The sequence below is a fragment of the Salvelinus namaycush genome, chromosome 1, assembly GCF_016432855.1.
Source record: "Salvelinus namaycush isolate Seneca chromosome 1, SaNama_1.0, whole genome shotgun sequence".
Taxonomy (NCBI): domain Eukaryota; kingdom Metazoa; phylum Chordata; class Actinopteri; order Salmoniformes; family Salmonidae; genus Salvelinus; species Salvelinus namaycush.
This window is the reverse complement of record NC_052307.1, coordinates 82827133-82854811: the sequence shown is the minus strand read 5'-3', so window position 1 is coordinate 82854811 and position 27679 is coordinate 82827133. Positions and strand designations below refer to the sequence as shown.

General features: G+C 51.4%; 1 protein-coding gene across 1 annotated transcript; it reads right to left on the bottom strand.

The window, feature by feature from the left end:
* On the bottom strand, positions 1-25232 carry gatm (glycine amidinotransferase (L-arginine:glycine amidinotransferase)). Its single transcript, XM_038996483.1, has 9 exons — positions 25077-25232; positions 23563-23784; positions 23104-23299; positions 8470-8660; positions 5818-5955; positions 2719-2883; positions 2085-2148; positions 1766-1882; positions 1-1535 (listed from the first exon to the last, which is right to left on the bottom strand). Exons 1-9 carry the CDS (start codon positions 25143-25145, stop codon positions 1423-1425), a joined length of 1275 nt encoding a protein of 424 aa, XP_038852411.1. The 5' UTR covers positions 25146-25232; the 3' UTR covers positions 1-1422.
* Between the last annotated feature and the right edge of the window lie 2447 nt (positions 25233-27679).

Below are 27679 nucleotides of genomic sequence, written 5' to 3'. Positions count from 1 at the left end.
TATTTTAATTTTTTTAATCATTTATATTGCGTCCTTAAGCCATCTTCAATGCTTTGGAACAATCGAATATCAATTCAAGACCCAAAACATTTGATCTCCAAGAGTACATTACATGTGCATCAAGGAAAAAACTACTACGAACGTAAACTAGGGTTGTAATGACGTAAACACATCGTGTGTCCCGAATGGTACCCTATTCCACATATAATACACTACTTTATGCACTATACAGGGATTAGGGCGTCATTTGGGACACATCCAGTGACCTCCTGAACCCTTTTGGTCATTTGACCATGCAAACATAGAAGCAGCTTAGCAGTGTAATGAAAATAACTAGCATAGATCTGGCTCTGTTGCTATTGTAGAAGACAGCAGAGGTATAAGGTATCAGACCGGGACAAATACATAGTGTAAAATACTTATGTAAAATACTTGTACTTGAAAGTATTTGAGTTGCACTTACGCCTAGCTTGGCGTTTGTACTTCTGGGACCATATTACATTGGTTATGTTCTACCGGTCCAAACTAAATTAAGTGTAGTATTTGAAAGTATTTGAAAGTATTTGATATTTGACCCAGGTCTGTAAGGTATCACAATATCTGATACGGACCTCATTCTCCTTTTAAGAAAATATATAAAAGGCTAATTTCTGGGAAACAATGAAAAATGTATGAGCCCAAATAAAATACACATATATATATATAGTATAATATAGTATACATTTGTCTCAATTGATTCATTCTTTTCTCATTTTTTTTTTTTTACAAAATAGAAATACCTGAGATAAGAAATACCATATTGTTTAATAATAATAATGATGTACTGTAAAAAAGTTTGACACATTCTTTAAAAAAAATCGTATTAAAAAAAATTCAAATGGCAGCATCAATTGATAATTGATATAAATGATCTTTTTTTTCTCTGAGTTCTCAAAAGGAAGTAGTATAACGAACATCCACTCAGGGCTCTGGTCAAAAGAAGTGCACTACATAGGGAATAGGGTGCCATTTCAGACGCAGACCCAGTGTGATGTCATCGTTATCATACCCGTAAAGTAGCCTTCCCTGTCCTCTTTACAAACGACTCGTTTTTGATGTTCCTCAGAGTCGTTCAGATGGTACAACGTTGCTTCACGATAGCCGAGCCAGAAATACAGTATGTATTGAGAATATTGAGTACTTATCTTTTTTTCCTCTCTCTAAAAATCAAGTTTAAAAAAAACAAAACTTTTGTTGTTGTTGAGCGTTAAAATTAACTCATAACCAAGCGTTTTCGCGAAAGCCACTGTCATGCACATAACTGTTCACTTTAAATCAACACGTGGTTTTCATTTTTTGAAATTGAAAAAATCAACTGCAGATTTTTGATTGGGACTTTAACCTTCCTTTAAGCTCAATAAAAACTGTCTGTTTCTGGCATGGCTAGTGGAAGTAGGACTCGAGGGAACCACGGCGACGCACGTCGGTAGTCCAGCAGTGGAAGCCTCCTCCCAGGGAGTTGGCGTGGCGGATGTTCACCTTGACGGTCTCTATACCTGGAGAACGGAGGGAGGGAGCGAGGAGGGAGGGAGCGAGGGTGTCAGATAAACCAGAGGAATGGCAGGTGTCAAAAGGTCTGTCTTGGAACTTTATCTCAACTAACTTAGACAAACTAATAAAATCTATCAATCACTAAATAAAGATAAAAGGGCAAGAACTAAATGGTTGAATAAAATACTTATTGGAGGGATTATAATGAATAGGTCATAGGTCATACTCTACTCACCAAGATTCTCAAACATCTTGTGGATGGTGTGCTCGTTGGCATCACACATGACCCGTTTGGGGTCCAGCATCAAGACATTCATGGACAGCCACTTAGAGGACATCCACAGAGGGTGGTCTGATGGGAGAACAGGTAGATATACTAACCAGACACTCATAGATATCGTCACACCATGAAAAGACCACACCGACAGTGCTGAGTATGAGTTTTCTATCAACAAATCAGGAAGTGCTAGAAATAGGGTTGTCTTTTGTTGATAGGTGTCTTGAATTCCCAAACAACAACAACAACAACAACAACAACAACAACAACAACAAACCATCTGGAATCAGAGGGGTTGGAGGCTTCACCACGGTCCAGCCGGCCTTCTCAAACATCTCCACCTGAATGAGAGAAATCAGAGAGATGCTGTGGGTCAGACAGAGAGGTCTCTTCCCATGTAGCGTTTTATCAGTTACAGCACCGCTCCACTAGAGGGCACTGCAGGAATGTATATACAGGGGGAAAGGGCAAACTGGTCAGGAGGGTCATTTCTTGTTTCTCTCTCCTCTCTCTCTCTCCATCCCTCTCCCGTCTCTCTCTCTCTCTCTCTCTCTCTCTCTCTCTCTCTCTCTCTCTCCACCCCCCCATCTCTCTCTCTCTCTCTCGTCTCTCTCCCCACTCTCTCTCCTCTCTCTCTCTCTCTCTCTCTCTCTCCATCCCTCCCTCTCTCTCTCTCTCTCTCTCTCTCTCCATCCCTCCCTCTCTCTCTCCTCTCTCTCTCTCCATTCCTCCCTGTCTCTCTCCTCTCATTCTCTCTTCACTCCCTCCCTCCCTCCCTCCCTCTCTCTCTCTCTCTCTCTCCTCTCTCTCTCTCCATTCCTCCCTGTCTCTCTACTCTCATTCTCTCTTCACTCCCTCCCTCTCTCTGCACCCCCCCTCCCACTCTTTCTCTCTCTCTCCATCTGACTGACCTGACGACAGGGACGATCCGGGTTGGACAGCACCAGTCCCGGCCCGATGATGTTGAAGGTGGCGTCAATGTGCATGGGGTTGGGGTCCTTGAATGAGATGATGTGGACCTTGTAGTCCGGGGCAAGATGGCGACGCATCCACTCAATCCCCATGTAGTTTGTAACCTGGAAATAGAGAAATAATGACTGGAATCAATCAACAATAAATTGTTTACACTTCTTATATAACAGTTCTCTAATATTTACATATTATTCACTTAGGTTAAACGTGGTTAAATGATACCTAATAATTGCTTAGTAATATCTAGTACTAATAATTATACACCATTTGGTACTAGGTAGTTACCAAATGTGTTGAATTCTTCAACAGCAAGTTCCAGAAAGTACCTATTGATATCATATCATTTCCTTGTGAATACCAGGTAAACACTTTCACCCACGGTGTGGGTGTGGTGCATTGGAAGTCAGGCGCAGGAGAGCAGAGATGAGTGGACAAGGCACTTTACTGAGGCAATATGTGAATAGAACGCAACCGCGTCACAAAAACAAATGCCCTCAGAACAAGTGAGTTCGCCCTAAGTACAAAATAACAATGTACAAAGTACAGGCTGTCAAAAAGCACGGGTGTCAAATATAACCCGGCGCAAACCAGCCGGAAGAGTGCCAACCCGACAATAAACAATTACACACACAGACATGGAGAGAACAGAGGGTTAAATACACAACATGCAATGAGGGAATGAATACCAGGTGTGTGGGAAAACAAGACAAAACAAATGGAAAATGAAAGGTGGATCGGCGATGGCTAGAAGACCGGTCCTACAGAGCACCCAATTCATTACCTTCACTAGTTAACACCGTGGTCCTACAGAGCACCCAATTCATTACCTTCACTAGTTAACACTGTGGTCCTACAGAGCACCCAATTCATTACCTTCACTAGTTAACAACGTGGTCCTACAGAGCACCCAATTCATTACCTTCACTAGTTAACACTGTGGTCCTACAGAGCACCCAATTCATTACCTTCACTAGTTAACACCGTGGTCCTACAGAGCACCCAATTCATTACCTTCACTAGTTAACACCGTGGTCCTACAGAGCACCCAATTCATTACCTTCACTAGTTAACACTGTGGTCCTACAGAGCACCCAATTCATTACCTTCACTAGTTAACAACGTGGTCCTACAGAGCACCCAATTCATTACCTTCACTAGTTAACACTGTAGTCCTACAGAGCACCCAATTCATTACCTTCACTAGTTAACACTGTGGTCCTACATAGCACCCAATTCATTACCTTCACTAGTTAACACTGTGGTCCTACAGAGCACCCAATTCATTACCTTCACTAGATAACACTGTGGTCCTACAGAGCACCCAATTCATTACCTTCACTAGTTAACACTGTGGTCCTACAGAGCACCCAATTCATTACCTTCACTAGATAACACTGTGGTCCTACAGAGCACCCAATTCATTACCTTCACTAGTTAACACTGTGGTCCTACAGAGCACCCAATTCATTACCTTCACTAGTTAACACTGTGGTCCTAGAGAGCTGGTCCGTACGTAGGCCTCTAGGCCTGTATGTAATTGTGTTAATTAGTGGCTCTGAACTTGGTCATTGACAAACAATAAAATGCCTCAAAGGGAACTCAATGTGTTCAGTGACCCAGGGATCCGTCTAAACACCAGTTGTCTGTTCTGTCGGCTTGAGTCTTGCTACAGACTGGGGATCTCTATGCAGCTAGGCAGGGTAGGCTTCTGTTGGGCAAGTTCTGCATCCCTCAACTATTTGGTCTCTTTATTAGGTGAACTGTAGCTACACTATAAGGCCAAAACAACGACACCTTGGTCGTCCAACATCTCATTCCAAATTCATGGGCATTAAAATGGAGTTGGTCCCTCCTTTGCTGCTACAACAGCCTCCACTCTTCTGGGAAAGATTTTCACTAGTTGTTGTAACATTGCTGCTGGGACTTGCTTTCATTCAGCCACAAGAGCATTAGTGAGGTCGGGCACTGATGTTGGGTGATTAGGCCTGGCTCGCAGTCAGCGCTCCAATCCCGAAGGTGTTCAATGGGGTTGAGGTCAGGGCTCTGTGCAGGCCAGTCAAGTTCTTCCACACCGATCTCAACAAACTATTTCTGTATGGGCCTCGCTTCGTGCACGGGGGTATTGTCATGCTGAAACAGGAAAGGGCCTTCCCCAAACTGTTGCCACAAAGTTGGAAGCATAGAATCGTTTAGAATGTTATTGTATGCTGTAGCGTTCAGATTTCCCTTCACTGTAACTAAGGGGCCTGAACCATGAAAAACAGCCCCAGACCATTATTCATCCACCAAACTTTACAGTTGGTACTATGCATTCGGCAGGTAGTGTTCTCCTGGCATCCGCCAAACCCAGATTCGTCCTTCGGACTGCCAGATGGTGAAGCATGATTCATCACTCCAGGGGATGCGTTTCCACTGCTTCAGGGTCCAATGGCGGCGAGCTTTACACCCTCCAGCTGACGCTTGGCATTGCCCATGGTGATCTTAGGTTTGTGTGCAGCTGCTCGGCCATGGAAACACATTTCATGAATCTCCCGACTAACAGTTATTGTGCCAACGTTGCTTACAGAGGCAGTTTGGAACTCAGTAGTGAGTGTTGCAACTGAGGACAGACGATTTTTAAACGCTATGCACTTCAGCAGTCGGTAGTCACGTTCTGTGAGCTTGTGTGGCCTACCACTTTGCGGCTGAGCCGTTGTTGCTCCTAGATGTTTCCACTTCACAATAACAGCACTTACAGTTGACCGGGGCAGCTCTAGCAGGACAGAAATTTGACGAACTGGCTTGTTGGAAAGGTGGCATCATATGACGGTGCCACGTTGAAAGTCACTGACCTTCTTCAGTAAGACCATTCTACTGCCAATGTTTGTCTATGGAGATTGCGTGTCTGTGTGCTCAATTTTATACACCTGTCAGCGACGGGTGTGGCTGAAATAGCAGAATCCACTAATTTGAAGGGGTGTCCACATACTTTTGTTTAGATTAAGGAGTGAACACAGTGTGACTCTATAAAAGAATATGTGGCATTGTGGCCTCCATACCTGACTCCTCTGGACAAACAGGTCCCTGCCAGCTCTGATGAAGTCAGCGGCGTCGAAGCACGGCTCGTGTTCGGTGGTGACAAACTTTCCCTGGGCAGCCAGCTTGTGTCTGTCTTCCACCGTGCGGATAGGGTACTCCTGGAGGGGGCAGAGAGAGAGACAGATTAGAGAGACAGACAGGGTACTCCTGGAGGGGGGGCAGAGAGAGAGACAGATTAGAGAGACAGACAGGTCAGTCCTGGAGGGGGAGCAGAGAGAGACAGATTAGAGAGACAGACAGGTTAGTCCTGGAGGGGGCAGAGAGAGAGACAGATTAGAGAGACAGACAGGTTAGTCCTGGAGGGGTGCAGAGAGAGAGACAGATTAGAGAGACAGACAGGGCAGAGAGAGACAGACAGGTTAGTCCTGGAGGAGGCAGAGAGAGAGACAGATTAGAGAGACAGACAGGTTAGTCCTGGAGGGGGGGCAGAGAGAGAGACAGATTAGAGAGACAGACAGGTTAGTCCTGGAGGGGGCAGAGAGAGAGACAGATTAGAGAGTTAGACAGGTTAGTCCTGGAGGGGGCAGAGAGAGAGACAGATTAGAGAGACAGACAGGTCAGTCCTGGAGGGGGGGGGGGCAGAGAGAGACAGATTAGAGAGACAGACAGGTTAGTCCTGGAGGGGGCAGAGAGAGAGACAGATTAGAGAGACAGACAGGTTAGTCCTGGAGGGGGGCCGAGAGAGAGAGACAGATTAGAGAGACAGACAGGGCAGAGAGAGACAGACAGGTTGGTCCTGGAGGAGGCAGAGAGAGAGACAGATTAGAAAGACAGACAGGTTAGTCCTGGAGGGGGGGCAGAGAGAGAGACAGATTAGAGAGACAGACAGTGCAGAGAGAGAGAGACAGGTTAGTCCTGGAGGGGGGTCAGAGAGAGAGACAGATTAGAGAGACAGACAGGGCAGAGAGAGAGAGACAGGTTAGTCCTGGAGGGGGGTCAGAGAGAGAGACATATTAGAGAGACAGACAGGGCAGAGAGAGAGAGACAGGTTAGAGAGACAGACAGGACAGAGAGAGAGAGACAGGTTAGTCCTGGAGGGGGGGCAGAGAGAGAGACAGATTAGAGAGACAGACAGTGCAGAGAGAGAGAGACAGGTTAGTCCTGGAGGGGGGTCAGACAGAGGTCAGAGACTGACTGGTTTAAACGTAGACTCGGTGATAAACAAAGTAAACATCAGTATCGGGGCGATTTCCGCAACAGAGAGTTGAAGCACGAGGCTTAACTTCACCACCGTTTTTGTCAGGCTGCAGCCATCACACTGCAGCAGAGTGACGTGTACCCGATACTCTGTGTGAGTGCATCGTCTTGCATCACAATCATATGAAATATCTTTGGTCAACCCTGCTGCTTGTGGCAATGTCACACCTCTGAGTCTCAGTTTAAGGAGGGGTCAGAGAAACTGACAGGTTGGAGTGGGGGGGAGGGGGGGTTATCTACAGACATTATGTTATGAGTCTCAGTTTAAGGAGAGGTCAGAGACACTGACAGGTTGGGGTGGGGGGGGGGGGGGGGGGGGGGGGGGGGGTGGGGGGTATCTACAGCCATTATGTTATGAGTCTCAGTTTAAGGAGAGGTCAGAGACACTGACAGGTTGGAGTGGGGGGGGGGGGGGGGGGTATCTACAGACATTATGTTATGAGTCTCAGTTTAAGGAGAGGTCAGAGACACTGACAGGTTGGAGTGGGGGGGGGGGGGGGGTATCTACAGACATGATGTTGTGAGTCTCAGTTTAAGGAGAGGTCAGAGAAACTGACAGGTTGGAGTGGGGGGGGGGGGGGGGGTATCTACAGACATTATGTTATGAGTCTCAGTTTAAGGAGAGGTCAGAGAAACTGACAGGTTGGAGTGGGGGGGGGGGGGGTTATCTACAGACATTATGTTATGAGTCTCAGTTTAAGGAGAGGTCAGAGACACTGACAGGTTGGAGTGGGGGGGGGTTATCTACAGACATTAAGTTATCATGTATGAACTGTGTATCTTTAAATGGCCCCTTGCCACATGAGTAAAATACACACCCTGTTCTTGGGCCAAATCTCATGAGTAATACAAACACACTAAATTTGGTCCTAATCTCATGGGTAATACAAACACACTAAATTTGGGCCTAATCTCATGGGTAACACAAACACACTAAATTTGGGCCTAATCTCATGGGTAACACAAACACACTAAATTTGGGCCTAATCTCATGGGTAACACAAACACACTAAATTTGGGCCTAATCTCATGGGTAATACAAACACACTAAATTTGGTCCTAATCTCATGGGTAATACAAACACACTAAATTTGGGCCTAATCTCATGGGTAATACAAACACACTAAATTTAGGCCTAATCTCATGGGTAATACAAACACACTAAATTTAGGCCTAATCTCATGGGTAATATAAACACCATGTGTTTGGGCCTAATCTCATAGGTAATATGTCACTTATAGCATGCTATATGAGATATGGCCAAAGCACAGAGTAATCTATGCCACGTATAGTAGACGCTTTTATTCAAAGCGGTTTACATAACAGTGCATGTTTAGTATGTGATCCCTGCAGGAACAGAGACTCTGAAGTGAGTGAGCACCTCTCGGAGGTCAGGATGGCATCTGACACCTCACCTGATCGTACAGCTCATCAGACATGGTGGGTTTTGGGGGGGTGGTCCACTTGGCACCCTTTCTGAAGTACTCCTTGATGAGGGGTCTGTAGGCCCGGTACTCAAAGAAGCGAGACCTCCAGGCCATGGGAGCCTCGATGATCTCATTCCCCACCACCATGAGGATGTCTCTGGGCATGGCAGCGTACATGCCTGGGTGGAGGAGAGGAGACATGTTAGAGACACACAGGTTTTTATGTTCAGGCGGGGAATTTTCTATCAAACAATCAATAATTCAACCAACCCAACCAACCAACCAATCAATTAACCAATCAATCAATCCCGTAGCTCCCCCTCTGCCTACCAGTAGAGGTATCAACCTCGTAGCTCCCCCCTCTGCCTACCAGTAGAGGTATCAACCTCGTAGCTCCCCCCTCTGCCTACCAGTAGAGGTATCAACCCCGTAGCTCCCCCCTCTGTCTACCAGTAGAGGTATCAACCTCGTAGCTCCCCCCTCTGCCTACCAGTAGAGGTATCAACCCTGTAGCTCCCCCTCTGTCTACCAGTAGAGGTATCAACCCCGTAGCTCCCCCCTCTGCCTACCAGTAGAGGTATCAACCTCGTAGCTCCCCCCTCTGTCTACCAGTAGAGGTATCAACCCCGTAGCTCCCCCCTCTGCCTACCAGTAGAGGTATCAACCCCGTAGCTCCCCCCTCTGCCTACCAGTAGAGGTATCAACCTCGTAGCTCCCCCCTCTGCCTACCAGTAGAGGTATCAACCCCGTAGCTCCCCCTCTGCCTACCAGTAGAGGTATCAACCTCGTAGCTCCCCCCTCTGCCTACCAGTAGAGGTATCAACCCCGTAGCTCCCCCTCTGTCTACCAGTAGAGGTATCAACCCCGTAGCTCCCCCCTCTGCCTACCAGTAGAGGTATCAACCCCGTAGCTCCCCCCTCTGCCTACCAGTAGAGGTATCAACCCCATAGCTCCCCCTCTGTCTACCAGTAGAGGTATCAACCCCGTAGCTCCCCCATCTGTCTACCAGTAGAGGTATCAACCCCGTAGCTCCCCTCTGTCTACCAGTAGAGGTATCAACCCCGTAGCTCCCCCCTCTGTCTACCAATAGAGGTATCAACCTCGTAGCTCCCCCTCTGCCTACCAGTAGAGGTATCAACCCCGTAGCTCCCCCCTCTGCCTACCAGTAGAGGTATCAACCCCGTAGCTCCCCCCTCTGTCTACCAGTAGAGGTATCAACCTCGTAGCTCCCCCCTCTGCCTACCAGTAGAGGTATCAATCCCGTAGCTCCACCCTCTGCCTACCAGTAGAGGTATCAACCCCGTAGCTCCCCCCTCTGTCTACCAGTAGAGGTATCAACCTCGTAGCTCCCCCCTCTGCCTACCAGTAGAGGTATCAACCTCGTAGCTCCCCCCTCTGCCTACCAGTAGAGGTATCAACCCCGTAGCTCCCCCCTCTGCCTACCAGTAGAGGTATCAATCCCGTAGCTCCCCCCTCTGCCTACCAGTAGAGGTATCAACCCCGTAGCTCCCCCCTCTGCCTACCAGTAGAGGTATCAACCTCGTAGCTCCCCTCTGCCTACCAGTAGAGGTATCAACCCCGTAGCTCCCCCCTCTGCCTACCAGTAGAGGTATCAACCCCGTAGCTCCCCCTCTGTCTACCAGTAGAGGTATCAACCCCGTAGCTCCCCCTCTGTCTACCAGTAGAGGTATCAACCTCGTAGCTCCCCCCTCTGCCTACCAGTAGAGGTATCAACCCTGTAGCTCCCCCCTCTGCCTACCAGTAGAGGTATCAACCCTGTAGCTCCCCCCTCTGTCTACCAGTAGAGGTATCAACCTCGTAGCTCCCCCCTCTGCCTACCAGTAGAGGTATCAACCCCGTAGCTCCCCCCTCTGCCTACCAGTAGAGGTATCAACCCCGTAGCTCCCCCCTCTGCCTACCAGTAGAGGTATCAACCTCGTAGCTCCCCCTCTGCCTACCAGTAGAGGTATCAACCTCGTAGCTCCCCCCTCTGCCTACCAGTAGAGGTATCAACCCCGTAGCTCCCCCCTATGTCTACCAGTAGAGGTATCAACCCCGTAGCTCCCCTCTGCCTACCAGTAGAGGTATCAACCCCGTAGCTCCCCCCTCTGTCTACCAGTAGAGGTATCAACCTAGTAGCTCCCCCTCTGCCTACCAGTAGAGGTATCAACCTCGTAGCTCCCCCCTCTGTCTACCAGTAGAGGTATCAACCCCGTAGCTCCCCCCTCTGCCTACCAGTAGAGGTATCAACCCCGTAGCTCCCCCCTCTGCCTACCAGTAGAGGTATCAACCCCGTAGCCTCCCTCTGCCTACCAGTAGAGGTATCAACCCCGTAGAGCTCCCCCTCCGCCTACCAGTAGAGGTATCAACCTCGTAGCTCCCCCTCTGCCTACCAGTAGAGGTATCAACCCCGTAGCTCCCCCCTCTGTCTACCAGTAGAGGTATCAACCTCGTAGCTCTCCCCTCTGCCTACCAGTAGAGGTATCAACCCCGTAGAGCTCCCCTCTGCCTACCAGTAGAGGTATCAACCCCGTAGCTCCCCCCTCTGCCTACCAGTAGAGGTATCAACCTCGTAGCTCCCCCCTCTGCCTACCAGTAGAGGTATCAACCTCGTAGCTCCCCCCTCTGTCTACCAGTAGAGGTATCAACCTCGTAGCTCCCCCCTCTGCCTACCAGTAGAGGTATCAACCTCGTAGCTCCCCCCTCTGCCTACCAGTAGAGGTATCAACCTCGTAGCTCCCCCCTCTGTCTACCAGTAGAGGTATCAACCCCGTAGCTCCCCCCTCTGCCTACCAGTAGAGGTATCAACCTCGTAGCTCCCCCCTCTGTCTACCAGGAGAGGTATCAACCTCGTAGCTCCCCCCTCTGCCTACCAGTAGAGGTATCAACCCCGTAGCTCCCCACTCTGCCTACCAGTAGAGGTATCAACCCCGTAGCTCCCCCCTCTGCCTACCAGTAGAGGTATCAACCCCGTAGCTCCCCCCTCTGCCTACCAGTAGAGGTATCAACCCCGTAGCTCCCCCCTCTGCCTACCAGTAGAGGTATCAACCTCGTAGCTCCCCCTCTGCCTCCCAGTAGAGGTATCAACCTCGTAGCTCCCCCTCTGCCTACCAGTAGAGGTATCAACCCCGTAGCTCCCCCCTCTGCCTACCAGTAGAGGTATCAACCCCGTAGCTCCCCCCTCTGCCTACCAGTAGAGGTATCAACCCCGTAGCTCCCCCCTCTGCCTACCAGTAGAGGTATCAACCCCGTAGCTCCCCCCTCTGCCTACCAGTAGAGGTATCAACCTCGTAGCTCCCCCTCTGCCTCCCAGTAGAGGTATCAACCTCGTAGCTCCCCCTCTGCCTACCAGTAGAGGTATCAACCCCGTAGCTCCCCCCTCTGCCTATCAGTAGAGGTATCAACCTCGTAGCTCCCCCCTCTGTCTACCAGTAGAGGTATCAACCCCGTAGCTCCCCCCTCTGCCTACCAGTAGAGGTATCAACCCCGTAGCCCCCCTCTGCCTACCAGTAGAGGTATCAACCCCGTAGAGCTCCCCCTCCGCCTACCAGTAAAGGTATCAACCTCGTAGCTCCCCCCTCCGCCTACCAGTAAAGGTATCAACCTCGTAGCTCTCCCCTCTGCCTACCAGTAGAGGTATCAACCTCGTAGCTCCCCCCTCTGCCTACCAGTAGAGGTATCAACCCCGTAGCTCCCCCCTCTGTCTACCAGTAGAGGTATCAACCCCGTAGCTCCCCCCTCTGTCTACCAGTAGAGGTATCAACCCCGTAGCTCCCCTCTGCCTACCAGTAGAGGTATCAACCCCGTAGAGCTCCCACTCTGCCTACCAGTAGAGGTATCAACCTCGTAGCTCCCCCTCTGTCTACCAGTAGAGGTATCAACCCCGTAGCTCCCCCCTCTGTCTACCAGTAGAGGTATCAACCCCGTAGCTACCCCCTCTGTCTACCAGTAGAGGTATCAACCTCGTAGCTCCCCCCTCTGCCTACCAGTAGAGGTATCAACCCCGTAGCTCCCCCCTCTGTCTACCAGTAGAGGTATCAACCCCGTAGCTCCCCCCTCTGTCTACCAGTAGAGGTATCAACCCCGTAGAGCTCCCCTCTCTGCCTACCAGTAGAGGTATCAACCCCGTAGCTCCCCCCTCTGTCTACCAGTAGAGGTATCAACCCCGTAGCTCCCCCCTCTGTCTACCAGTAGAGGTATCAACCCCGTAGCTCCCCCCTCTGCCTACCAGTAGAGGTATCAACCTCGTAGCTCCCCCCTCTGCCTACCAGTAGAGGTATCAACCTCGTAGCTCCCCCCTCTGCCTACCAGTAGAGGTATCAACCTCGTAGCTCCCCCCTCTGCCTACCAGTAGAGGTATCAACCTCGTAGCTCCCCCCTCTGCCTACCAGTAGAGGTATCAACCTCGTAGCTCCCCCCTCTGCCTACCAGTAGAGGTATCAACCTCGTAGCTCCCCCCTCTGCCTACCAGTAGAGGTATCAACCCCGTAGCTCTCCCCTCTGCCTACCAGTAGAGGTATCAACCCCGTAGAGCTCCCCCCTCTGTCTACCAGTAGAGGTATCAACCCCGTAGCTCCCCTCTCTGCCTACCAGTAGAGGTATCAACCCCGTAGCTCCCCTCTCTGCCTACCAGTAGAGGTATCAACCCCGTAGCTCCCCCCTCTGTCTACCAGTAGAGGTATCAACCCCGTAGCTCCCCCTCTGTCTACCAGTAGAGGTATCAACCCCGTAGCTCCCCCCTCTGCCTACCAGTAGAGGTATCAACCCCGTAGCTCCCCCCTCTGTCTACCAGTAGAGGTATCAACCTCGTAGCTCCCCCCTCTGCCTACCAGTAGAGGTATCAACCCCGTAGCTCCCCCCTCTGTCTACCAGTAGAGGTATCAACCTCGTAGCTCACCCCTCTGCCTACCAGTAGAGGTATCAACCCCGTAGCTCCCCCCTCTGCCTACCAGTAGAGGTATCAACCTCGTAGCTCCCCCCTCTGCCTACCAGTAGAGGTATCAACCTCGTAGCTCCCCCCTCTGCCTACCAGTAGAGGTATCAACCCCGTAGCTCCCCCCTCTGTCTACCAGTAGAGGTATCAACCTCGTAGCTCCCCCCTCTGCCTACCAGTAGAGGTATCAACCCCGTAGCTCCCCCCTCTGCCTACCAGTAGAGGTATCAACCTCGTAGCTCCCCTCTGCCTACCAGTAGAGGTATCAACCCCGTAGCTCCCCCCTCTGTCTACCAGTAGAGGTATCAACCTCGTAGCTCCCCCCTCTGCCTACCAGTAGAGGTATCAACCCCGTAGCTCCCCTCTGCCTACCAGTAGAGGTATCAACCTCGTAGCTCCCCCCTCTGCCTACCAGTAGAGGTATCAACCTCGTAGCTCCCCTCTGCCTACCAGTAGAGGTATCAACCCCGTAGCTCCTCCCTCTGCCTACCAGTAGAGGTATCAACCCCGTAGCTCCCCTCTCTGCCTACCAGTAGAGGTATCAACCTCGTAGCCCCCCCCTCTGCCTACCAGTAGAGGTATCAACCCCGTAGCTCCCCCCTCTGCCTACCAGTAGAGGTATCAACCCCGTAGCTCCCCCCTCTGCCTACCAGTAGAGGTATCAACCCCGTAGCTCCCCCCTCTGTCTACCAGTAGAGGTATCAACCCCGTAGCTCCCCCCTCTGTCTACCAGTAGAGGTATCAACCCCGTAGCTCCCCCCTCTGCCTACCAGTAGAGGTATCAACCTCGTAGCTCCCCCCTCTGTCTACCAGTAGAGGTATCAACCTCGTAGCTCCCCCCTCTGCCTACCAGTAGAGGTATCAACCTCGTAGCTCCCCCCTCTGCCTACCAGTAGAGGTATCAACCTCGTAGCTCCCCCCACTGTCTACCAGTAGAGGTATCAACCCCGTAGCTCCCCCCTCTGCCTACCAGTAGAGGTATCAACCTCGTAGCTCCCCCCTCTGCCTACCAGTAGAGGTATCAACCCCGTAGCTCCCCACTCTGCCTACCAGTAGAGGTATCAACCCGTAGCTCCCCACTCTGCCTACCAGTAGAGGTATCAACCCCGTAGCTCCCCCCTCTGCCTACCAGTAGAGGTATCAACCCCGTAGCTCCCCCCTCTGCCTACCAGTAGAGGTATCAACCCCGTAGCTCCCCCCTCTGCCTACCAGTAGAGGTATCAACCTCGTAGCTCCCCCTCTGCCTCCCAGTAGAGGTATCAACCTCGTAGTTCCCCCTCTGCCTACCAGTAGAGGTATCAACCCCGTAGCTCCCCCCTCTGCCTACCAGTAGAGGTATCAACCCCGTAGCTCCCCCCTCTGCCTACCAGTAGAGGTATCAACCCCGTAGCTCCCCCCTCTGCCTACCAGTAGAGGTATCAACCCCGTAGCTCCCCCCTCTGCCTACCAGTAGAGGTATCAACCTCGTAGCTCCCCCTCTGCCTCCCAGTAGAGGTATCAACCTCGTAGCTCCCCCTCTGCCTACCAGTAGAGGTATCAACCCCGTAGCTCCCCCTCTGCCTACCAGTAGAGGTATCAACCTCGTAGCTCCCCCCTCTGTCTAGCAGTAGAGGTATCAACCTCGTAGCTCCCCCCTCTGTCTACCAGTAGAGGTATCAACCCCGTAGCTCCCCCCTCTGCCTACCAGTAGAGGTATCAACCCCGTAGCCCCCCTCTGCCTACCAGTAGAGGTATCAACCCCGTAGCTCCCCCCTCTGTCTACCAGTAGAGGTATCAACCCCGTAGCTACCCCCTCTGTCTACCAGTAGAGGTATCAACCTCGTAGCTCCCCCCTCTGCCTACCAGTAGAGGTATCAACCTCGTAGCTCCCCCCTCTGTCTACCAGTAGAGGTATCAACCCCGTAGCTCCCCCCTCTGCCTACCAGTAGAGGTATCAACCTCGTAGCTCCCCCCTCTGCCTACCAGTAGAGGTATCAACCTCGTAGCTCCCCCCTCTGTCTACCAGTAGAGGTATCAACCCCGTAGCTCCCCCCTCTGTCTACCAGTAGAGGTATCAACCCCGTAGAGCTCCCCTCTCTGCCTACCAGTAGAGGTATCAACCCCGTAGCTCCCCCCTCTGTCTACCAGTAGAGGTATCAACCCCGTAGCTCCCCCCTCTGTCTACCAGTAGAGGTATCAACCCCGTAGCTCCCCCCTCTGCCTACCAGTAGAGGTATCAACCTCGTAGCTCCCCCCTCTGCCTACCAGTAGAGGTATCAACCTCGTAGCTCCCCCCTCTGCCTACCAGTAGAGGTATCAACCTCGTAGCTCCCCCCTCTGCCTACCAGTAGAGGTATCAACCTCGTAGCTCCCCCCTCTGCCTACCAGTAGAGGTATCAACCTCGTAGCTCCCCCCTCTGCCTACCAGTAGAGGTATCAACCTCGTAGCTCCCCCCTCTGCCTACCAGTAGAGGTATCAACCCCGTAGCTCCCCCTCTGCCTACCAGTAGAGGTATCAACCCCGTAGAGCTCCCCTCTGCCTACCAGTAGAGGTATCAACCCCGTAGCTCCCCCCTCTGCCTACCAGTAGAGGTATCAACCCCGTAGAGCTCCCCTCTGCCTACCAGTAGAGGTATCAACCCCGTAGCTCCCCTCTGCCTACCAGTAGAGGTATCAACCCCGTAGCTCCCCCCTCTGCCTACCAGTAGAGGTATCAACCCCGTAGCTCCCCCTCTGCCTACCAGTAGAGGTATCAACCCCGTAGAGCTCCCCTCTGCCTACCAGTAGAGGTATCAACCTCGTAGCTCCCCCTCTGTCTACCAGTAGAGGTATCAACCCCGTAGCTCCCCCCTCTGTCTACCAGTAGAGGTATCAACCCCGTAGCTCCCCCTCTGCCTACCAGTAGAGGTATCAACCCCGTAGCTCTCCCCTCTGCCTACCAGTAGAGGTATCAACCCCGTAGCTCCCCCCTCTGTCTACCAGTAGAGGTATCAACCCCGTAGCTCCCCCCTCTGTCTACCAGTAGAGGTATCAACCCCGTAGCTCCCCCCTCTGCCTACCAGTAGAGGTATCAACCCCGTAGCTCCCCCCTCTGTCTACCAGTAGAGGTATCAACCTCGTAGCTCCCCCCTCTGCCTACCAGTAGAGGTATCAACCCCGTAGCTCCCCCCTCTGTCTACCAGTAGAGGTATCAACCTCGTAGCTCCCCCCTCTGCCTACCAGTAGAGGTATCAACCCCGTAGCTCCCCCCTCTGCCTACCAGTAGAGGTATCAACCTCGTAGCTCCCCCCTCTGCCTACCAGTAGAGGTATCAACCTCGTAGCTCCCCCCTCTGCCTACCAGTAGAGGTATCAACCCCGTAGCTCCCCCCTCTGTCTACCAGTAGAGGTATCAACCTCGTAGCTCCCCCCTCTGCCTACCAGTAGAGGTATCAACCCCGTAGCTCCCCCCTCTGCCTACCAGTAGAGGTATCAACCTCGTAGCTCCCCTCTGCCTACCAGTAGAGGTATCAACCCCGTAGCTCCCCCCTCTCTCTACCAGTAGAGGTATCAACCTCGTAGCTCCCCCCTCTGCCTACAAGTAGAGGTATCAACCCCGTAGCTCCCCTCTGCCTACCAGTAGAGGTATCAACCTCGTAGCTCCCCCCTCTGCCTACCAGTAGAGGTATCAACCTCGTAGCTCCCCTCTGCCTACCAGTAGAGGTATCAACCCCGTAGCTCCTCCCTCTGCCTACCAGTAGAGGTATCAACCCCGTAGCTCCCCCCTCTGCCTACCAGTAGAGGTATCAACCTCGTAGCCCCCCCCCTCTGCCTACCAGTAGAGGTATCAACCCCGTAGCTCCCCCCTCTGCCTACCAGTAGAGGTATCAACCCCGTAGCTCCCCCCTCTGCCTACCAGTAGAGGTATCAACCCCGTAGCTCCCCCCTCTGTCTACCAGTAGAGGTATCAACCTCGTAGCTCTCCCCTCTGTCTACCAGTAGAGGTATCAACCCCGTAGCTCCCCCCTCTGCCTACCAGTAGAGGTATCAACCTCGTAGCTCTCCCCTCTGTCTACCAGTAGAGGTATCAACCCCGTAGCTCCCCCCTCTGTCTACCAGTAGAGGTATCAACCTCGTAGCTCCCCCCTCTGCCTACCAGTAGAGGTATCAACCCCGTAGCTCCCCCCTCTGTCTACCAGTAGAGGTATCAACCTCGTAGCTCCCCCCTCTGCCTACCAGTAGAGGTATCAACCCCGTAGCTCCCCCCTCTGCCTACCAGTAGAGGTATCAACCTCGTAGCTCCCCCCTCTGCCTACCAGTAGAGGTATCAACCTCGTAGCTCCCCCCTCTGCCTACCAGTAGAGGTATCAACCCCGTAGCTCCCCCCTCTGTCTACCAGTAGAGGTATCAACCTCGTAGCTCCCCCCTCTGCCTACCAGTAGAGGTATCAACCCCGTAGCTCCCCCCTCTGCCTACCAGTAGAGGTATCAACCTCGTAGCTCCCCTCTGCCTACCAGTAGAGGTATCAACCCCGTAGCTCCCCCCTCTGTCTACCAGTAGAGGTATCAACCTCGTAGCTCCCCCCTCTGCCTACCAGTAGAGGTATCAACCCCGTAGCTCCCCTCTGCCTACCAGTAGAGGTATCAACCTCGTAGCTCCCCCCTCTGCCTACCAGTAGAGGTATCAACCTCGTAGTTCCCCTCTGCCTATCAGCAGAGGTATCAACCCCGTAGCTCCCCCCTCTGCCTACCAGTAGAGGTATCAACCTCGTAGCTCCCCCCTCTGCCTACCAGTAGAGGTATCAACCTCGTAGCTCCCCCCTCTGTCTACCAGTAGAGGTATCAACCCCGTAGCTCCCCCCTCTGTCTACCAGTAGAGGTATCAACCCCGTAGAGCTCCCCTCTCTGCCTACCAGTAGAGGTATCAACCCCGTAGCTCCCCCCTCTGTCTACCAGTAGAGGTATCAACCCCGTAGCTCCCCCCTCTGTCTACCAGTAGAGGTATCAACCCCGTAGCTCCCCCCTCTGCCTACCAGTAGAGGTATCAACCTCGTAGCTCCCCCCTCTGCCTACCAGTAGAGGTATCAACCTCGTAGCTCCCCCCTCTGCCTACCAGTAGAGGTATCAACCTCGTAGCTCCCCCCTCTGCCTACCAGTAGAGGTATCAACCTCGTAGCTCCCCCCTCTGCCTACCAGTAGAGGTATCAACCTCGTAGCTCCCCCCTCTGCCTACCAGTAGAGGTATCAACCTCGTAGCTCCCCCCTCTGCCTACCAGTAGAGGTATCAACCCCGTAGCTCCCCCTCTGCCTACCAGTAGAGGTATCAACCCCGTAGAGCTCCCCTCTGCCTACCAGTAGAGGTATCAACCCCGTAGCTCCCCCCTCTGCCTACCAGTAGAGGTATCAACCCCGTAGAGCTCCCCTCTGCCTACCAGTAGAGGTATCAACCCCGTAGCTCCCCTCTGCCTACCAGTAGAGGTATCAACCCCGTAGCTCCCCCCTCTGCCTACCAGTAGAGGTATCAACCCCGTAGCTCCCCCTCTGCCTACCAGTAGAGGTATCAACCCCGTAGAGCTCCCCTCTGCCTACCAGTAGAGGTATCAACCTCGTAGCTCCCCCTCTGTCTACCAGTAGAGGTATCAACCCCGTAGCTCCCCCCTCTGTCTACCAGTAGAGGTATCAACCCCGTAGCTCCCCCTCTGCCTACCAGTAGAGGTATCAACCCCGTAGCTCTCCCCTCTGCCTACCAGTAGAGGTATCAACCCCGTAGCTCCCCCCTCTGTCTACCAGTAGAGGTATCAACCCCGTAGCTCCCCCCTCTGTCTACCAGTAGAGGTATCAACCCCGTAGCTCCCCCCTCTGCCTACCAGTAGAGGTATCAACCCCGTAGCTCCCCCCTCTGTCTACCAGTAGAGGTATCAACCTCGTAGCTCCCCCCTCTGCCTACCAGTAGAGGTATCAACCCCGTAGCTCCCCCCTCTGTCTACCAGTAGAGGTATCAACCTCGTAGCTCCCCCCTCTGCCTACCAGTAGAGGTATCAACCCCGTAGCTCCCCCCTCTGCCTACCAGTAGAGGTATCAACCTCGTAGCTCCCCCCTCTGCCTACCAGTAGAGGTATCAACCTCGTAGCTCCCCCCTCTGCCTACCAGTAGAGGTATCAACCCCGTAGCTCCCCCCTCTGTCTACCAGTAGAGGTATCAACCTCGTAGCTGCCCCCTCTGCCTACCAGTAGAGGTATCAACCCCGTAGCTCCCCCCTCTGCCTACCAGTAGAGGTATCAACCTCGTAGCTCCCCTCTGCCTACCAGTAGAGGTATCAACCCCGTAGCTCCCCCCTCTCTCTACCAGTAGAGGTATCAACCTCGTAGCTCCCCCCTCTGCCTACCAGTAGAGGTATCAACCCCGTAGCTCCCCTCTGCCTACCAGTAGAGGTATCAACCTCGTAGCTCCCCCCTCTGCCTACCAGTAGAGGTATCAACCTCGTAGCTCCCCTCTGCCTACCAGTAGAGGTATCAACCCCGTAGCTCCTCCCTCTGCCTACCAGTAGAGGTATCAACCCCGTAGCTCCCCCCTCTGCCTACCAGTAGAGGTATCAACCTCGTAGCCCCCCCCCTCTGCCTACCAGTAGAGGTATCAACCCCGTAGCTCCCCCCTCTGCCTACCAGTAGAGGTATCAACCCCGTAGCTCCCCCCTCTGCCTACCAGTAGAGGTATCAACCCCGTAGCTCCCCCCTCTGTCTACCAGTAGAGGTATCAACCTCGTAGCTCTCCCCTCTGTCTACCAGTAGAGGTATCAACCCCGTAGCTCCCCCCTCTGTCTACCAGTAGAGGTATCAACCCCGTAGCTCCCCCCTCTGCCTACCAGTAGAGGTATCAACCTCGTAGCTCTCCCCTCTGTCTACCAGTAGAGGTATCAACCCCGTAGCTCCCCCCTCTGTCTACCAGTAGAGGTATCAACCTCGTAGCTCCCCCCTCTGCCTACCAGTAGAGGTATCAACCCCGTAGCTCCCCCCTCTGTCTACCAGTAGAGGTATCAACCTCGTAGCTCCCCCCTCTGCCTACCAGTAGAGGTATCAACCCCGTAGCTCCCCCCTCTGCCTACCAGTAGAGGTATCAACCTCGTAGCTCCCCCCTCTGCCTACCAGTAGAGGTATCAACCTCGTAGCTCCCCCCTCTGCCTACCAGTAGAGGTATCAACCCCGTAGCTCCCCCCTCTGTCTACCAGTAGAGGTATCAACCTCGTAGCTCCCCCCTCTGCCTACCAGTAGAGGTATCAACCCCGTAGCTCCCCCCTCTGCCTACCAGTAGAGGTATCAACCTCGTAGCTCCCCTCTGCCTACCAGTAGAGGTATCAACCCCGTAGCTCCCCCCTCTGTCTACCAGTAGAGGTATCAACCTCGTAGCTCCCCCCTCTGCCTACCAGTAGAGGTATCAACCCCGTAGCTCCCCTCTGCCTACCAGTAGAGGTATCAACCTCGTAGCTCCCCCCTCTGCCTACCAGTAGAGGTATCAACCTCGTAGTTCCCCTCTGCCTATCAGCAGAGGTATCAACCCCGTAGCTCCTCCCTCTGCCTACCAGTAGAGGTATCAACCCCGTAGCTCCCCCCTCTGCCTACCAGTAGAGGTATCAACCTCGTAGCCCCCCCCTCTGCCTACCAGTAGAGGTATCAACCCCGTAGCTCCCCCCTCTGCCTACCAGTAGAGGTATCAACCCCGTAGCTCCCCCCTCTGCCTAACAGTAGAGGTATCAACCCCGTAGCTCCCCCCTCTGTCTACCAGTAGAGGTATCAACCTCGTAGCTCTCCCCTCTGTCTACCAGTAGAGGTATCAACCCCGTAGCTCCCCCCTCTGTCTACCAGTAGAGGTATCAACCCCGTAGCTCCCCCCTCTGCCTACCAGTAGAGGTATCAACCTCGTAGCTCTCCCCTCTGTCTACCAGTAGAGGTATCAACCCCGTAGCTCCCCCCTCTGTCTACCAGTAGAGGTATCAACCCTGTAGCTCCCCCCTCTGTCTACCAGTAGAGGTATCAACCCCGTAGCTCTCCCCTCTGTCTACCAGTAGAGGTATCAACCTCGTAGCTCTCCCCTCTGCCTACCAGTAGAGGTATCAACCTCGTAGCTCTCCCCTCTGCCTACCAGTAGAGGTATCAACCTCGTAGCTCTCCCCTCTGCCTACCAGTAGAGGTATCAACCTCGTAGCTCCCCCCTCTGTCTACCAGTAGAGGTATCAACCCCGTAGCTCCCCCCTCTGTCTACCAGTAGAGGTATCAACCCCGTAGCTCTCCCCTCTGCCTACCAGTAGAGGTATCAACCTCGTAGCTCCCCCTCTGCCTACCAGTAGAGGTATCAACCCCGTAGCTCCCCCTCTGCCTACCAGTAGAGGTATCAACCCCGTAGAGTCTCCCCCCTCTGTCTACCAGTAGAGGTATCAACCCTGTAGCTCCCCTCTGCCTACCAGTAGAGGTATCAACCCCGTAGCTCCCCCCTCTGTCTACCAGTAGAGGTATCAACCCCGTAGCTCCCCCCTCTGTCTACCAGTAGAGGTATCAACCCCGTAGAGTCTCCCCTCTGCCTACCAGTAGAGGTATCAACCCCATAGCTCCCCCTCTGCCTACCAGTAGAGGTATCAACCTCGTAGCTCCCCCCTCTGTCTACCAGTAGAGGTATCAACCCCATAGCTCCCCCTCTGTCTACCAGTAGAGGTATCAACCTCGTAGCTCCCCCCTCTGCCTACCAGTAGAGGTATCAACCTCGTAGCTCCCCCCTCTGTCTACCAGTAGAGGTATCAACCCCGTAGCTCTCCCCTCTGCCTACCAGTAGAGGTATCAACCTCGTAGCTCCCCTCTCTGCCTACCAGTAGAGGTATCAACCCCGTAGCTCCCCCCTCTGCCTACCAGTAGAGGTATCAACCCCGTAGCTCCCCCCTCTGTCTACCAGTAGAGGTATCAACCCCGTAGCTCTCCCCTCTGCCTACCAGTAGAGGTATCAACCTCGTAGCTCCCCTCTCTGCCTACCAGTAGAGGTATCAACCTCGTAGCTCCCCTCTCTGCCTACCAGTAGAGGTATCAACCCTGTAGCTCCCCCCTCTGCCTACCAGTAGAGGTATCAACCCCGTAGAGTCTCCCCTCTGCCTACCAGTAGAGGTATCAACCTCGTAGCTCCCCCCTCTGCCTACCAGTAGAGGTATCAACCCCGTAGCTCCCCTCTCTGCCTACCAGTAGAGGTATCAATCCCGTAGCTCCCCCCTCTGCCTACCAGTAGAGGTATCAACCTCGTAGCTCCCCCCTCTGCCTACCAGTAGAGGTATCAACCTCGTAGCTCCCCCTCTGTCTACCAATAGAGGTATCAACCTCGTAGCTCCCCCCTCTGCCTACCAGTAGAGGTATCAACCCCGTAGCTCCCCCCTCTGCCTACCAGTAGAGGTATCAACCCCGTAGCTCCCCCCTCTGCCTACCAGTAGAGGTATCAACCCCGTAGCTCCCCCCTCTGTCTACCAATAGAGGTATCAACCTCGTAGCTCCCCCCTCTGCCTACCAGTAGAGGTATCAACCCCGTAGCTCCCCCCTCTGCCTACCAGTAGAGGTATCAACCTCGTAGCTCCCCCCTCTGCCTACCAGTAGAGGTATCAACCCCGTAGCTCTCCCCTCTGCCTACCAGTAGAGGTATCAACCCCGTAGCTCCCCCTCTGCCTACCAGTAGAGGTATCAACCCCGTAGCTCCCCCCTCTGCCTACCAGTAGAGGTGAAGTCTGGAGTGTTGTACTGGAAGGACCAGTCCATGGGTTCAGGTCTCTGAACTGTAACTCCCTCCATGCGGAGGATATTGCACATTTCTTCAATCTCAGCAACAGCTTTCTTCAAGTGGTCCTCCGGAAAGCTTTGGCCCCCATACTTCTGGTAGAAGGGCCAATGCTTCTCATATGTGTTAGCCTGTTGAAAAAAGTTGAATACGTCACTATGGGTTCTTCATTTACTCATTTATTTGAATGATTTATATTTTATTTGAGCAGGTGAGTCCCATTAAAGATTTGAATGCATTTGGCAAGGAAGCTGTTGCTATTTGCAGTAGGCTAATTTTGCATCAACTCAATGCAATAATAATATATTTATATATTTATGGTTCATTTCATCTTAGTTTGAACATAGTGTAGATTTGTTCTACATAATTGTGAGTTCTGACTTGATCACCTTACCTTGACCTCTACTGTGAAAGGAGGGACGCGCGCGTTCTCGGCGCGGCCTACGATCACCTCCTCGAGCGGGTCCCATTCGTTGTAGGCGCAGACAGGACACTCCTGTCGCTCAGGCTCGGTGACAGCGTTCTCCTCCAGGGCGCGTTGCGGCTGCGCGGCAGCAGCGGAACTCGAGTAGCTCTGGAACGCGCCCTGCACCCAGCCTGTCATGGCGCGGCCGAGCTGCGGGAAGATGAACAGCTGCGTCAGTATCACCCGCTCACATGTCAAGGTGTGGTCACACATTTCATGTAATGTTTAGAATTACAGGAAATGAGCTGTAAAACTGAAACATTTTCTCTCAGCCTCATAGCAAAATGTGTAGAATAGCATCATATTAGTTATAAAACTGCAAATGTTTATCTTTGCCCCATAGCAAAATGTGTAGCATTGTAGGAAGTTAAGTTGTTTTCCCCCCAAATAAATCCACTGGGTCACTGCTGGCTCCGCAACGCAACACATGATTACAGGGCCATTCACAGGTTTACCATATAACATTATATTATAATCAAATTGATTAAGATGTTAAGCTTCCAACAAATGTGGATTTGATTTATATATTTTTCCAATCAGTAGTTGAACTGAGGTGATTCTCCAAGTCCTGACCATGATAACTATGGTTTAAAGATAAGTAGACCAAGGACTAACCTGTTAGCTTAATCTCTTGCAGTAAGCCTTATCATACACATTCTACATTACACAAAGACAGATGCATTACAAGGCCAAAAGGAAAACCATTGGTCAATATATGGTGTTAAAAGGCTAACGGGGCTGTGTTAGATATGGCCTATTGGTTTTGAGTCAAGGTGCGCTTGATAAACGCACTTATCTCGGTTGGAGGTAGAATTTCAAGGGGTCAGTGGGCGCATGCGCAGCTCTCCGTGTCAGTGTGTTCAGGGAGGGCCCGCAACAGCTGTCCACTGTCACTCACGCGCTAAAATTTGCTGCCAGACACATTTCCAAATAAAGCAGAAACGTTCTCTTCCAAGAAATACATAGGTTAATGTTTTAATTTCTGTAGCAGTTTTGCATTCTACTTCGTGCAGAAGGAATTGACTTAATTCACAATTCCAGAGAACAGCATGCGACATTCTTGAGTAACGCAAGAAATGCTGCTATATTCGTTTTATTTGAAACAAAAACTCGTCTATGTCCGGACAAAATCAATTAATGAAAGAAAATGACATGCTTTTTGATTGGTAGGCCTACATTTAATTGAGTATTTGCTGTGAAAAGAAAGTGTAAAAAATAGCCTCTATTCATTTTATTTTAAAGAATAACGTTCAAAGTAATCAGAACAAACTCAATTAATAAAAAATAATATTATAATTGTAAAAAACTTAAATGAAATGTGTTCATTTTTTCTGAGTGACAGCCAACAGCTGTTTGCCGCAGCTGCGCTCTCCTTGAGACTCTCCACATTTTATGATTTTGTACATTTCTGAATAAACAAAAAACAGGAACTAAATACCAACCATAGCTCCGATCAGATGGGCGGCCTCGGCCCCCCTGCTACCTCCTCTGAGACACCTGACTCGCAGCATTGTCCGACCTGATAATGGTGATGGCTATTTGGGATATTCTAGCGGCGGGCGGCTTCGCGGCAGGTCAAGATCCACCTGAATGTCAGGAGTTCTGAGAATGAATGGAAGACCCTTCGCGTTCTGATGCCTCTTTATATCCGCTCGCAGGGCGCCTCGAGGCATTGGGACAAGTTGTGGGGGGGCAGCCAACGTGACTTGAGAAAAATGTTCCCTGAAATTCTACACCTTACGCCAGCACATTCTTATCAGCCGCACACCCAATCTCTCCCACACAAATGGAAGAAAGTAACGCAACTAGATGGTACGTTTTCATAAATGGTTTTCAGTCACATCTGAAACGTTGCGGACAGATTCCAACCCCCCCAAAAAATATTCAAAGTTAGTGAATAACATTTGCATATCATTATTCAATGATGAGATTATTAAACCCATTGCCTGGGGGATTGAGGGGATTGAGACATTAAAAAAAGGGGATTGAGACATTTTCAAGGTGAATGTTATTGTACATTTTTGGATTTGCAATATCATGTGCATTTGTGTCAGATTTAAAGAGCAATATTGTACAAGGCCAAAACTGCAACAGTAGATTCATACAGTAGATACATACAGTAGATACATACAGTAGATACATACAATAGATACATACAATAGATACATACAGTGGATACATACTGTAGATACATACTGTAGATACAATACAGTAGATACATACTGTAGATACATACAGTAGATACATACAGTAGATACATACTGTAGATACATACTGTAGATACATACAGTAGATACATACTGTAGATACATACAGTAGATACATACTGTAGATACATACAGTAGATACATACAGTAGATATATACAGTAGATATATACAGTAGATACATACTGTAGATACATACTGAAGATACATACAGTAGATACATACAGTAGATATATACAGTAGATACATACGGTAGATACATACGGTAGATACAGCATAATATCTGACAATGTCATAACTCTGGGAACTCAAATCTGCTTTCAACTGGGAGTAGCCTAGAAAGGCAGCATGGAATAGCTGTGGGTCAAACTGACCATGTAATACTGCATTCAAGTTTCAGGCTCCCGAGTGGCTCAGCGATCTAAGGCACTGCATCTCAGTGCTAGAGGCGTCACTACATACCCTGGTTCGATTCCAGGCTGTATCACAACCGGCTGTGATTGGGAGTCCCATAGGGCGGCACACAATTGACACCAGGTTAGGGTTTGGCTGTGGGTAGGCCGTCATTGTAAATAAGAATTTGTTCTTAACTGACTTGCCTAGTTAAATAAAGGGTAAAGAAATGAGGCTAGTCACCAGAACATAGGGGTTTGCCTGTATGGGTGGATGTTGACATTAGAAAGCACTGTTTCCTAGGGTAGCATTTTTCTTTCTATTGGCGTGTTGCAGTATACATATGTCTGTTATTTTAATGCACACTGTAAGGCTATGCTGTTGTCTTGGCCAAGTCTTTCCCTCATAAAGGACATTCTTTATCTCAAGGGGACTTCCTGGTTCTATAAAGCTCATATTCCCTATTTAGTGCACTACTTTTGACAAGAGACGATAGGAGCTCCGGTCAAACGACGTGTCATTTGGGACGCGATACCTACAAGCTACTCTGCCCACACGTCAGTGGCCTCCATTACAGGCCAGCAGCAGCAGACGGTCTGCAGGACATCAATGCAGGTCAAGGGATCATAACATAATGCTAACCTATTTCACATGACATGGTACAGACTACACTAGTACCATGAGGTCATGACGTTGGTGTGAAGCCCACAGCCTGCATTGCAGCAAGCAGGTTAGTTGACAGGGAGAGAGAGAGAGAGAGAGAGAGAGACTGACAGAGAGAGAGAGACAGATAGACAGAGAGAGAGACAGAGAGCAAGAGAGAGGGAGAGAGAGAGAGGGAGAAGGAGAGAGAGGGGGAGAGAGCTAGAGAGAGACAGCTAGAGACAGAGAGAGAGAGAGAGAGAAAGAGCTAGAGAGAGAGAGAGAAAGAGCTAGAGAGACAGAGAGAGAGAGAGAGAGAGAGAGAGAGAGCTAGAGAGAGAGAGAGAGAGAGAGAGAGAATGAGCTAGAGAGAGAGAGAGAGAGAGAGAGAGAGAGAGAGAGAGAGAGAGAGAGAGAGAGAGAGAGAGAGAGAGAGAGAGAGAGAGAGAGAGAGAGAGAGAGAGAGAGAGAGAGAGAGAGAGAAAGAGCTAGAGAGAGAGAGAGAGAGCTGGAGAGAGAGAGAGAGAGAAAGAGCTAGATAGAGAGAGAGAGAGCTAGAGAGAGAGAGAGAGAAAGAGCTAGAGAGAGAGAGAGCTAGAGAGAGAGAGAGAGAGAGAGAGAGAAAGAGCTAGAGAGAGAGAGAGAGCTGGAGAGAGAGAGAGAGAGAGAGAGAGAGAGAGCTGGAGAGAGAGAGAGATAATAGAGAGAGAGAGAGAGGGGTGCACGTAGGCATTTCTGTGAGCTGTTCTGTTTCTCAACGTGGCAAGAGTGACCTCGGTGACCGCTGATATTGGCCTGGCTTCA